The 14234-nt window shown below is 40.5% G+C and overlaps 1 protein-coding gene across 12 annotated transcripts in view; it reads right to left on the bottom strand.

Annotated features, from left to right (window-relative positions):
- The window catches only part of TFDP1 (transcription factor Dp-1), a 111286-nt gene that overhangs the window by 42287 nt on the left and 54765 nt on the right, over positions 1-14234 (bottom strand). For all 12 annotated transcript variants that reach the window (XM_007063830.4, XM_043536050.1, XM_037897277.2 and 9 more), the window contains exons 4-5: positions 8568-8674; positions 835-956 (exon numbers count right to left, since the gene is read on the bottom strand). In XM_007063830.4, the coding sequence (XP_007063892.1) occupies positions 835-956; positions 8568-8674 (229 nt within the window). The remainder of the gene's footprint in view (positions 1-834; positions 957-8567; positions 8675-14234) is intronic.

Here is a 14234-nt window from a genome sequence, read left to right as displayed (position 1 = left end):
TCATGGAATACAGCTTTACTATAAATGCTTCAAACCTAGGGTAGATGCGTCCTACAGCACTTTCAGTATTATTGCATAAGCATTTAGAATAATATGCTAGTTAAGTTCTCAGCATAAATTTCAAATGAAAAATTGTCTGGGTAACTAAAAAATATTTTGTTACAATAAAATGTAAATATGAAAGTCAGCAAATGGAACAGCTTTCAATTTCTGCATATATGGATGCTTAAATGCTTTAGGAACAACACAACTCCATAATCCCCTAATATAAATATTTCTTAGGGCCCCCCCAAAAAGATACACCCCAATAAATGTTAACTTTAAAGCAACTACGTTCATCAATGGGTCCTTCAAAACAATCGTGTGCGTAATAAACCCCCAAAGCACGTTTATGTGAAATCCGGAAGTGAAGCTTTCTTCAAGTTGAGCTACGATCTTATTCTTCTCATTTAAAATGGTCTACAGAATTATGCTTGTTTGGTTTGAAACAATATATTGCATTTATATTTTATCTGACAGTACAAGAGGATGAAAAATCTCAGTTGATTTCACTTGTTCTTTTAAGAGCCACTATCTTAGTGTAAACATGACATCAGAACACTACGTGTCAGTTTGTTTCCTCAGAAATCTGACTTTTGCTATACTGAAGTGAAAAGGTGTTCTTATTTCTCTCTCTACTCTAGGTATTAAACAAAAACTTAGAGATCTCTTAAATTAAATCCCTCCTTCATATCAGTGTACCTACAGAGCACATTAATCCAAAAAAGAGAACTTTAGGACAAAATTTCCAAACAATTCTATTAATCCCTTGTAACTTAACAGAATTTTGCTCACCCAGCAGACCAAGGCGAAGAGTCTGCAGTCTGGTTCTGTGATACAAAGTGTGAATTGGGTGTATGTGGACTTCCTACCAGGATAGTATTTGGCGCTGAAGGTCTCTGAGGTGTACCAATAACCTACAGTTAAAACAAAATAATTTGGAATACAGTCAGAAGACTCCCACATTATTCAGATGCATTTCCCCCACTTTTCTGGAGCCATTTCTTTATTTCCACCTATCTCCATGAGATAAATAAAGTACCATCATCCTACCAAAGAAAACCCTCACAGTTGTACATGGGTTTTGTACATATTGGCTTAGACTACTGTATGTTCAGGTGACAAGTTTTTATTTTTCCTTCCTTTGATCAACCTCATCTGCTTTCTTGATTTGTGATCAAAATTTGGCACAAATCTGACAAAAGTCAAAGTAAGCCTCAACAACTTAACACTAGTAAGTCAGAAAAAAATTAAAGAGAAAAGGATAAACTAACCTTATAATAGAAAGCAAACAAAAAGGAACTCTAAAGCTAATAACTCCTCTGGTAAGTAGGCATAAAATGTAGTGCCTACTGCAAAGAACAACCACATCATCTCTTCTGATTCTCTCTCCTTCCTGCTACTGCATCAAACACAAAACCAACACAGACAGCTTTGGACTTGGGTAAAAGTAAAAGTCACTCTTCCAGTCCACTTCAGATTAATCAGGTTTACCATGAACAGAGCCAGTTTTCGCAGTACATATGGAACACTGTTTTCTCTACATTTGTAGAACTGGATGATGCAGTAACCCTCATCTCTGCTGTAGGATTGTGCTTCACATCTAGTCCTGCATAGCAATATAGCTTTTGAAAGCATATAGTTATGAAGAAAAGCCTCTAAAACGAACTGATACAGCATAGCCTTCCTGATTTTGCAGAAAAATCTGCTTATTCATCTAAATTGCATCTACCTCCCCAACAAAGGCATTAAATTGAACCTGAAAGCTAAAACCTCAAAACACCCCCCATATTTTCCTGAGTGTCAAATGCCTCAGTATCCTTCTACCCAGCTGCCTCAAGCATCTTCCCCAGTCCAATTTCAATAGATTAGCATCAATACAAAATTCTATAGCACAATGAAAATTGGAAGTTTAAGAGCAGCTGAAGATTAAACACATTCCAGATTTGAAATTCATATTCAATTCATTATTCAAATACACAATACAGTCCTTTAAAGACTATTATTTTGTTTCATATTTAATTTAATAAGAACCTCTTATGTTACTTGAAATCAGACCAGGACTTTCAACATGACACAGAATTAAGTGCTGATAAGATGCAGAAGTCAGATGTTGCTACAGAATTTAGGTCCAGTGTGCCACAACAGGGCCCTAGCTATACTACACCTGAGGGAATTCTGTGCCAAAAAAATAAAAATTCTATGCACAATATTTTAAAATTCTGCAAATTTTATTTGTCAATAAATAAATGTGGTGGCTCCAGCATGGCAGTGGGGAGCACAGGCCACTGGCTACATGAAGGTGGGAGATCACCCTGCAGCCGTCAGCCCCTGGGACAGGGGCTCAGCAGCAAGGCTGTACCCAACCCTGACATAGCACAAGGACTAGTCCTGCCCCAGAAACACCCTGGGGTGCTGCCCCTCTGCGCTAGACACACCAGGTGTGGGCAGGCAGGCTCAGCCCAGCAGGATCCAAGCATAGAGGGGCTTGGTATTGGTGGATCCAGGTGTGGGGTAAGAGTTCTGTGTGGGCAATCTGCGTGCCGGCGGCTCAGTGGGAGATCTGGATGCACAGGACCTCATTGGGAGGTTCCAGGTGCAGGGTCAATGCGACTCTTCAGAGAGTCCAGGTGAAGATGGCTGGGGCTCAGCGGCGGGGGGGGGGGGGGGGGGGGGGGGGGGGGGGGGAGATCTGGGTGTACGGGCCTCAGCAGGGTGGTCCGTATGAAGGGGAGGTGGGGCTCATCGGGATGAAGGTTTGTTGGGCCTGCTTAACCGGGGAGCCCCAACTGCAGTGGCTGCAGAGGGGATGCTGCAAGCCATACTCCTGCTCTTCCACCCCCCCCCCAATTCCCCTATCCCCTTCTCTTTCCCATCCTCTCCTCCTTCTCTCAACCCCATCCTCTCCCCATCCCACCCCCCCCTTCCTTCCCCACTGCCTCTCCCCCCACAACCCCCTTTGCCCTGCCCCACTGCGGGCACTCACTGTTTTACAGAAAACAGGATGGCTCCCAGCATACTGAAGGGGTGCACAACTACCACTAGGACCCAGGAGGTGACATCCAGCTGCGGAGCCGAGCGGCACACTCTTTCAGCCAGGCAGCTCTGCATGTGCAGAAAAGGGGGGGCTGGAGAGAGAAGTGGCACATGACCCCATGTACGTCTTCTTCTCCCCCCCCGCCACGGCCTGCCTCTGTTTGGTGGGCAATGCTTCCTCCCGCACTAGGCCCATGGGCATCCCCAGCCTCTCCCCCGGCTTTCCTTTACTTCCATCACTTTCTGCAGGGAAGCAAAGAAATCTGTGGGGAACACGTTTTCTGCATGTGCGCGTTGGCGCAGAATTCCCCCAGGAGTAAGCTATCCCTACCCCACAACATTGTTTCTGAATTAAGTTTGAACAAATAGCCACTTAAAGCCATAATTAAGTGGAGTTACCCTGATGTGATGTTTTGGCAGTACAAGTGTTAATAACTAAGATCACAGAGCTTGAAAGATTTTCCACATCACCCACTGGACAGGACTAAACCTGCTAACCAGATGTCCACATGAACAATTATCAGGGAGCTCACTAGCAAAAGCCCTGGTGAGAAACCAAGCCCATTTTCTCTGCAGCCCCTACAGGCTTAGAAGGGGGAAACGCTTGGGATTCCTACCAGGGTATTGTCTCTATACCTTATGCAGGGACTCCCTCTCTCACATCAGTTGTGCTCCCTTTCAACTGCTGGAAAGCACTGAATTCTCCTCTCCCACCCCCCATTACTTCCCCACATAATCCAGAAGTTTCTAACTAATGTGGAAGGTCACCTTTTCGTCACGCCCCCGGACCCCCTACCCACAATCCTGCTAGCTGTTGCTGAGAGAAGAAGAGGCATAAAAGGGTTGCATGTCAGCTAATAAAATTTTCCTCCTCAAATAGCCCCAGCACTTCTGCTGCACTTCGTAGCCTCCTCAGGCAATGTCGGCAGCAGCAGCAGGGATAATGGAGGAGTCTGAAAGTTCAAAATCTTTATCTACACTGGGAAAGTGAGTTGTGTTTAATCCCCTCCGCACTAAACTGCCCAGTTTTCACACTCTTGGGTCTTGCAACATTCCCGTTTCATTAGTTCTCCAGGCACCATAGATTCTTCCTCCCTAGTTGGTACCTGATATGCTAGTGTAAAAGACAGCCTTTCAAAGAAGGCAGCCTTTCAAAGAAGAACATCGAAGCAAGGCACAAGCCCTTTAATTTTATGATTATTGTTACATATAAGTATTTTCTGACTTATTCTAGATCAGAGATTCATTTTAAGTACTATTAAATATTCCCAAGGTCTATAGCACTCCTCTTATGTGCCACAGTACTCTTTCACTGAGCAAAATCATCCATATTACGTTTGTTAGATCACTCCACCTGAATGACTATAACCTAAGTGTAAATACATTTTTTTAAATACAGCCATGTTTGATGCCTGTTTGGCCACTTGTATCTATTTCAGAGAAAATATTTCATGTGTTATAGAGAAGAAAATGGGGGTCAAAACCAAAAATAGATATATATTTTTTCAGATTCAGAGGTATTTAGAGTTATTTTCAGGGTAGATAAAAATCAACGACTTAAAATAAAATCAGATTTTTTTGATAAAATGCTTTTTGAGGAAAAACCTATCTAAAGATAAAGATACATTAGCTCAAAATATCTCATCATGGAATAGGGATTATATATTCTAATTCTATAGTATGAGCCAATATATTCATGTAATATATGAGGAAAGTTTTGTAAATGAGTTCCAATAGTTCATGAACTAGGGATCCAATTCATGGGGTTCCAGGGGCTTCTGTATAGATTATTTAGGTTAACATTTCTATCTACCCAAAGGGACTCAGTGCTCAGTCTAGAAGATACCATCAAAGATGCTTAGTTTTGCAGTTCTCAAACTGCGGATTTGTGTCTCCAGAGATAACCTCATTGTTAACAGCAAAAATGTTTTAAAATAAATGAATAAATTAATATATAGAGGTGAGAAATAACAGACCTCAACCCTATTGTTCCTCTGCAAATTTGTGTACACAGAGTCAATCCCTTACCTCTCTCCAAAAGTGCAAAGTTTCAAAAAGTTCAATGAATAGAAGATTGTTGGGGGAGGAATAGATCTGGACAAGGAGAAGAAGTCTGGCGATAAATGTGAGAAGGGAGGGACAGGCAGTAGAAACAAAAGTGAAACTGTTTGAGCAGCATATTCCAGAAGTCTTGAGGACTTTCTCAGTGTATCCTTCATTGATTTGAGATCTATCATACCATTCTCTCACTAGAGGGGAAAACCTATAATGACAGCAGGCCGTAAAAGAGACCCAGTTTGGGAATATTTTAATGAAGTTTCTCTACCTGTGGATAAGACAGGCATGCGTGCAAAATGCAAACAGTGCAACAAACAAATGCAAGGCCTGGTTGCCCAATGATACAACATCATGAGAAGTGTTCCTTCTCAGGAGGAAGCTGCGCTGAAGATGGTAAAAGGAATATGTCTGAACATGCAGGATCTTCAGCTTGGTAAACTTTTTTATTTCGTACTTTTTTCTTAAGGACTGCCTGTCTTCCTTCTGAATTATTCTTGAACTGTCACGTTTGAGCAAAAAAGAGAGGCAGGGCCTGGTTGACCAAATGAAACAACATCCTGAGAAGCTGTGCTGAAGATGATGAAAGGAGTTGGCTATGACATGGACATCCAGCAATCATCCCTGCATAATGCCAACTATAATAAACTTCAGAGTTAAGGGTGAACAATTCAAGAAATATATGTTTGCTGATGATGTTTTAAAGAAAGTCACATCAGTGAACTGGTGGAAGTCACTTAAGTACTTGGATTCAGAGACTGTTGAAGTGATAATCTCCCTTTTAACAGCAGTAGTTTCTTCTGCCAGTGTAGAAAAAATATTTTCTTCCTTTGGACTAATTCATTCCAAATTGAGAAATCGTGTGGGACCTGAAAAAGCAGGAAAGCTAGTTTTTCTTTTCCAGATTATGTACAAACAGGAATGCGAAGGTGAAGACAACTGAGTTAACTGAAGAAGCCAATATTTTAAGTTTTTCATATTGACCTGGCTGACGCAGTCAATTTGTTGGGTTTTTTTTTTTTATATATATTTTATTTAAACTATTTTAGGGAATAACAAATTTTAACAAAAAACAAACCCAATTTAAAAAAACTTGAATGTTTAACTAAATTCAAAAATTCATATGCTTGTTTTGTTGCAATATTGTATGTTTGCTGTTGAAGAAAAAAATCCAGAATACATAATGTTGTTGTAGTAGATAAATAAAACAATTTAAATGTCTGTCTGGTGTTCTCTTCCTCCTAATACAGCATGGCAAGCAAATCCTCCAATTATTAATGATTAACCTGTTGAATTGGAGATAGTTCACCTCCCAGTGACTTCATAAATATCTGCTTCAATTATCTTTGGTAAATGAAATAACCAAAGCAATCAATCATTCATTTCTGATATAGCTGTAAAACTAATCTGAAAAGTTTTCTAAATAAATCACTTAAAAATGTCTAGTGTGTACCTTCTAAAAATGAAACCTACATCTATCTCCGAGTTGTGAAGAATATGTATTAAGGTTATAACAACCAACAAGAATGCACTTTTATGTAGAAATCCATGATTAAATAGAGTCTTCCTAACTAGTGATTTAAATCAAATCCACGCTGTGACGTTATGATTATGCTTTGATAACAAAAACAAAATGGAGTCCAGTGGTACCTTAAAGACTAACAGATTTATTTGAGCATAAGCTTTCGTGGGTAAAAAACCACTTTTCCAGATGTTTTTTACCCACGAAAGCTTATGCCCAAATAAATCTGTTAGTCTTTAAGGTGCCACTGGACTCCTTGTTGTTTTTGTGGATACAGACTAACCTGGCTATCCCCTGCTTTGATAACAATACTCCTAAAAGTAAAGTAGTTTCATCACTGGGTTACCGAATTAAGCTTAATAAAGCTAATGTAAGTGCTGCAGAATTTTTAATTTCCTTGTCTGAAAACCTAAAGGATAAAATGCCCCATACAAAGGACCAATTTTACTCAGTCATTACCACATACGACTACACTGTGACATCAAATCAATAGCTGATTTAATTCATAACAGGAACTGCAATGCCATAAAAAAGTCTGCAGTCATACAAACATTTCATTAGGTTGTAGTCTACAATCTCAGTGGGGACTCTTGAGAACTGTCTGAAGCTGAACTGTCTTAGGATTGGTGTACACAAAGACTTGGTACCTATATAACTATTTCAGTTTAAAAAAAAAAAAAAAAAAAAAATCATACCCGTGACTGAAATAGTTATACAAATGCAACTTCTGTGAATTACCACATCCCTACTGTGGATGCAGTCAAATCAGTTTAGCTTATTAGCATATTGGTATAACTGTACAGTCTAAACTGGGGAGTGAGGCGATTGTTGAACTGTCTTAGCTACAGAAGTATAAAGTGCAGTGTGTGCGTGCAAAACTCTGTAGCTTCTTGAATTCTCTCAGCAATAACACCACCTCCTCCTCAGTTCCCCTCCCCACCAATTCTCTTAGTGCTGTGTTTGTATACTGAAAATCAATCCACATTAAACCACGCGCACATGCACATACAAATTCAAATGTGTTTATACTATGGCACCTATTTTTTCTTTTATAAAATGAAATGCTTATGAAAGGTGCTATGCTGAAGTCCTGTTTTTCCCCAGAGAACAGTACAGTAAAGGCAGCAGTTGTGCCCTCAGTGTCTTGCAAATGTAACAACCTGGACCACTTTTACAGATGAGAATATAATTCAGTTTCTATGCAAATTAAAATCCTTGGCAAAAAAGTTACTCCGCAGAGACGCTAACTATAACACCTCTCCCTACGTAACAGAATAAATATATCAGTTCATGTCACATGGCTCACCAAATGGTTTTGTTTGCTATTGCAGTAATATGGATTGCACTTGGAACTTGCACTGTCGAGACAATCATTTTATCTGATCACCGGCTCCTTAAGTTATCCAGTGTATACACATTTTGCTTTTTTTAAAATTACAATACACTTTTCAGCAGAAATGTCTGAAATAACCATTTTTTAAAATATGGACAAAAAAAAATCTATAAAATCCCACTGATTTTCCAATTTTGATCTCAATAACATATTTGCAAATGGGCTTTTGGATAAAGTTTCAGGTTGGTGTGTTTTGAAAGTGTCATGGATTTATCACAGAAAGATTGACAGACAATAGAGGAATCTGAATATTCAGTAGTCTGAAGTATTGAGGGTTGATGTAGTTTTTGTCAATAACTTTCATGATTAGCCCAACACGTGCTCCCTCTCCCCACAAAAACTACTAATGTTCCGAGTACAATTTAAAGTCATACTAAGCAGCCTTTACTATACAGAAAAGTGAGACAGTACTTTCTACATAGAACTAGTAACAACTGATGCTTTATATGATGCATTTACACTGAACCACAGTTAGATTCATATGTACAATCAAAGGCAAAAAAAAATTTAAACTCTCCTTACCACTTGCTGTGCAATGTTGACATTAGACTGTCCAAACGTTTTTGGCAGGAGCTGCTTTCCAAGTGTATTTACTGTAGAAGGATGAACAGCCACTAATGAAACAACCCCTAAAACAAATATAAATACAAATTTTCAGGTCAGCTTTGTTTCTTTCAGTAAATCTAAATTCATATTAATATCAAAGCACATAAAATTCAGTGAAAACTAGTTTTCAATAGGCATCTACACAAGCATCAAAAACAAAATTTCTGAAGATGTGTATAAAAGCACCCTACAAATGGAAATATATAATAGTATATCAGTGTAATATATTTTTCCTTCCTTCAAACAAACACAAAATTAAGATTCCCAGTATGCCCTCCCAATCTTTCTCTGCTGTGGACAATTGATACTCTGTGATCCAGTAAATCTTCCAAGCTTTTAAAAAACAAATACCCCAAAACCCACTCTCTCCTAGCCTCACAATGTAGTACCAACAGGTGGAGTTGTTCATAGAACTGTCTCACCTCTGCTCAGAGAAGCAAAACGTTCTACTAAGACTCTCTCCAGGCAGTGTCTTTCCCATTTTTCTCTATCCTTGATATGTCCCTTTCTCCCCCTCCCCAGCAGGGAGGGAATTTTTGAGAACAGGAGCCCGAACCCACCGACTACCACAACATCCAGACCGCCTCAGTCCATTGCCTACTGCAGTACCCCAGGACCCGCAGGAAATTGGTATTTGAAGAGAAAAAGCTGAGCAGTGTAGCAGGCCCAGCTAAAATTAAAGGGGCTCCTTCCTGCTCAGCTGTGCAATTTTGTAGGGCCTCCCCCCACTCAACAGCAAGGTAGTAGCCAAGCCATTAGCTATTTAGGGCAGAAATTCAGCAGCAGAAACTGGCTTTGCATAATCTCCAAGCCATATATTCCTAACTATTCTGTGCTTCAGGCCAAGGTGAAACATTGGAGTCAATTGTTGCTGCAACAGCAACAACATGGTAGGCAATCCTTCAAGCGCTTAAGGATGTAATTTAGTTGATACCTGGCATTTTGGAAGCAACAAGCCAGAGGTCCTTGGCTTTTTTTCCCCCCCCAGCTGACTGGGGTGAAATATGGTGTCCTTGTCTTCCAGAGTTTAAGTCAGAAAGACAAGAAAAATCTATCGGGCAGGACACTCTCCTCATCCCAACCCTTTCAGGCTATGTATATGTTACGGGGACTATATACATATAGTGGCAAAGCTACAGTGCTGTAGCTATGCTGGAATAACCCTGTTACATAAATGCAGCCTACAGCGAAAGAAGGGGTTTTTCTGTCACTGTAGGAACCAGGGATTTGGAGCAATCAAATTCTTGAATTGCTCTGCTCTGGCACCAATAAAGACTGCTCCAGCTCCGCTCTGACTCCGCTCCGTGCTCCCACTCAAATTAATTTTTAACTATATAAAAAAGTGCATACTGTAATTTTGAAAAAACATTTTTATTCAGACTTTTAAAACAATTTAAATATCAACAATGATACAAACTAGAACCCTTCATAATTCAGTCTGTAAAAAATTACTGCAGCAATCACGTCATCTTTCGTAGCCCGCCGCAAATCATTTAAAATTAACTTTAAAGCCGAAAACAGTCGCTCTACTCTAGCTTGAGTTGTTGGCATGCTCGAAGCAATTCTACAGGCAGCCTGAATGTGGTGTGGGTAGCTGTGAATGGCCTCAAAAACAGACGACTTTTAGCCTACCAATAGGCTCCATCGCCTCACAATCTTCCCATCTGATGAAGTGAGCTGTAGCTCACAAAAGCTTATGCTCAAATAAATTTGTTAGTCTCTAAGGTGCCACAAGTACTCCTTTTCTTTTTGCAAATACAGACTAATACAGCTGCTACTCTGAAACCAATCTTCCCAAAAGTTTCTCTCGAATAATGCTTCAATACAATTATGAATCACAGAAACTTGCGGGCGTCTTTCTTGTTTATCCAATTCCTTTTCGAAGGAGTCATCTTCTGAAGAATTGATGCCTGAAATACCTCCATTTCCCTGTGATGATTGAAGACGTCTCAGGGATGGACACTCAAACAAGTTCAGAATGGAGATGGAAGTTTGAGAACAGCCTGCTATTTCTGAAGGATGTGAACTTTCTGAAACCATAAATTCAATTGTTGATGACTCTTTGTTGTGTTTCGTTTTCTTCAAACTCTTCCGCTGAATTCGAATGTAGCAATAGATTGTTTTTCGAGTCATCGAGCAATATCAAGAAGCCCTTCCTTTGCCTTTCATATTTCCCTTGAGGTAAGAAGAATCCAATACCGTGGGTCAACAAACTCCAGCAAGGAAATGAATAATTGTCAAAAAGCTTCTCTTCGCATTTCTGCATGGAGGATAGAATTCCTTCTGCAATTTGCCCACCATTTTCTTGCAAGAATTTTGACAGTTTTCGCCATTCCTTCATTAAAACTCCCGGGGTTACATCAACAACTTGAAGATTCACAGTTGTTTGGCTTGGCTTTACCAAGAGGGCTTGCACGTTCTTCGCTTCGTCCCATTCAGCTTTTGTTAACTTGAGTTCTCTTGTTCCAGCAGCAGCCACTTGTTCACAGTAAGATTGAAAAATGAGAAACCGATCAATCATTGCAAATGTTGAACCCCAGCGAGTAACAGTATCCAATGATTGAGTTACCCCATGTAGATCAAGCAGAACACTTCAAATTCTTGGGATTCGTAGTCTGACAATGACTCGTCAAATTTTTGCCAGAAATTTCTTCGCATGTTCTTTGTTCAGTCCATCTCAGATTGCCAACTGAAGAGTGTTAATACTACACCTCATCAGTTGGACTTTGAGTCGTCCTCATGAAGCCATGTTGGAAGTATAAGGCTAGGGTCATTAACCCATTGCACAGCAGCATCCATGTTGTGTTGGATTTCATCCATTCCTTTACTTCCTTCATCAGGCAAAATAGCTTCAGTTCTGTCCACATCCCCGTTCTCAGAGGTAGAAATGGTTTCATTGCCCTCACTGAAATTTTTGACAGCACAAGTCATGTTTGCTGCATTGTCAACGCAGATGCTCAGCACTTGCATTTCACTGATCCCAAATTTTTCTAAAATAGCTTTTACTTGACTTTTCACATACGAAGACTTATGATGCCCTCCAGTGTCGATTATGTCCAAGGTTTTTACCACAGTTTTATCTTTTCCTTCTTCGTAGTACTGAGCATTGATTACAAGGAAATTTCTGTTGCCGCATCCATTTTCAGGTAGAACAATTTTTGTTCCAAAGCTTTCTTGACCTCTTCACGAAGGCTCAACTGTGCCGACAACTAAATGACGAACTGCATCGTGCCCCGTCAAAACGCCAAGCTGCCAACCAATTTCATCTGCAATTTTTTGGAATCCTTTGTTCTTTAGCCTGAAGGTAGTGAGCGGTGTTGAACTCAAGCAAACCATTTCCATCAGCCCTTCACGGAAAGTACTGGCATCCCTGATGACTGTAACCTTTGAGGACTTCAAATATGAGTCAAGTTTTGTTTGCTCAATTTTGGGTTTCTTTTCAGATGAAGCTCCGCAAAAAAATCTTTTCTCCAGGAGTTTTCAAAAAGCTAGATGAACGTCGTTTAGCTGCGTCAGCTTTCTGTTTTGCCTCATCTTCCTGGTCCTTTTTTGTAACCAGAGCTGCATAGTTTTCAGGATGGTTACATTTTACATACCGCCAAAGGTTGAAACTCTTCAGAGCACTTGCTTCACTTGTCTTTGAGCTCGCCATTCACTTCCTTTTCCACCTTGCACGTTGCCGATTTCTTCTTTGCTTTTCCCAAATTTGGGCTTTTTAAATTCAAAAGTAAAGACATCGTTGAGATCCTCTTCCATAAATCAGTTATCAATCGTGGGGGCAGATTTGATTTTTTTGTTGAAGCCATGGCCAAATCTTCTTGTGCTGCTACCGCATCCAAATGTTTCTTGTTATGATTTTCGAAAAGCAATGAACAAAAGCATTACATTTTTTTTTATAATGTACCTGCTTGTGATCTCTTAACCACTTAAGGTATTTCAAATTTATTTTGGATTTTCTGGACAAAAATGATCGCTTTTTTTTTTTAAACACAAAATTATTATTAAAGTATATTTTAATATTTTAACATGTTTCTTGCAGTTTTAATGAAGTATTTTAATATACATAATTAATATAAATTTTATTTATAAATTGCAAGTTATTTTTTCTTATGAAATTTTGCAGTAAAAATATTGGAAATATTTTCAAAGTTTTTAATTAATATCTCAAAAATGCTTTAATATAGATATATCAATGAAATTTGGTATGTGCCGTAGCATTAGTACATGCTATCGCTGTTCTACAACATTAATTGTTGGGAAGTAAGCAGGCCTCCTCAACTTCAGCCTCCAGTTCCTCTCTTGCCTGGCTCAGGGGGTTCAGAAGCCCTCAAGGCAGCAGCTGAGGGAGGGTCACTTTTGAGTTAAGGGAGGACTGATGTCTTTGATCCTGCCAGGGATCCCAGTATTGCCATTGCGATGGAAAGGGACCTGCTAGTTGGTACCACAGCTGATCAAACCAGGGATGCTGTGGATCAGGCCAACGATATGCCTGATGTTCATAGTAAAATTGGGCCCTATGGGGCGGGGAGGGGGAGGGGGGAAGAACAGTGGAAACCACATCCTGTTGCTCACCTTTCTCCAACAACGAGAAGGGCGGTGCATGGCAGGAACTCATCTATCAATGGCTCTGGGTGAACTCAGTACCAGGGGCCCGGTACTGAGTAGACACAAGTCCCGTGCATTAGACACTGAAAGATCTGTCACGCACTGGAAGTCTGGAAGTGCAGAAGGTGTCAGTACCAGCAGGGGTTGTTGGTGCTGAGAGGCCTGTGCTGATGAGGCTGGAGAAGCGGACCTGATAGCAAGGTCCGTTGTTGCTTGGTGTACCACAGGTGGTATTGGTGTTGATGTCTATACCAACAGACTTTTCCCTGGGGTGGATCTTTGTGCTTCTCACGCCCCAACGGTACTGGTGCTTCCTTGCCTGTGCCCAGTGGGTTCTTATGCAACTCAACTAGCTCTGTTGGTCAGTACTGTGCATGCCCTGGGTACCAGATTTAGACAGCTTTGGTGCCATTGGTACAGACTATATTGATTGAGCTGGAGATCATTTTCAGTTGGATCAAGGCTCACTATGGGACCCCTGGACCTTTTCTTAGAGGCCTTATGTGAATGGCTCACGGGCATCTCCCTGGGCTCACCTCCTTTTGAAGTGGAGGGCTGTGGGGAGGGCTCCTGGGGGACTCCAGAGGCTGAAGGGCAGACTCCATGAGTAGGAGTTTGAGGCTCAATTCTAGGTCTTTCTTGCATCAGGGTTTCAGTTGCCGACACAAGCCAGACTTCTGTGAAATGTGTATCTCTCCCAGGCAGAGAACACACTGCAAGTGTCCGTCAGTCACTGGGATAGATTCCTCATAATTGAGGCACTTTTTGAAGCCCGGGAACCGGGCATACCCTTATCAAGAAGGGGGTGCTCCCCCCACAGGGGGCTGGCAAAAGACAAAGTCCTTTTATTTTTTTTTAAAAGGCAATGGCCAAAATAAAATGTAAATGAAGTAAAGAAAGAAAACCTTCAAGGGAAGCTAAAAATTAGCAATTCTAAAAGAGTTAACTAACCGCAAAGGAACAGCTATAGCTTAATCT

The sequence above is a fragment of the Chelonia mydas genome, chromosome 1 (assembly GCF_015237465.2).
Source record: "Chelonia mydas isolate rCheMyd1 chromosome 1, rCheMyd1.pri.v2, whole genome shotgun sequence".
Lineage (NCBI taxonomy): Eukaryota > Metazoa > Chordata > Testudines > Cheloniidae > Chelonia > Chelonia mydas.
Note: the sequence above shows the minus strand (reverse complement) of the source record. Positions and strands in the feature narration are given on the sequence as shown.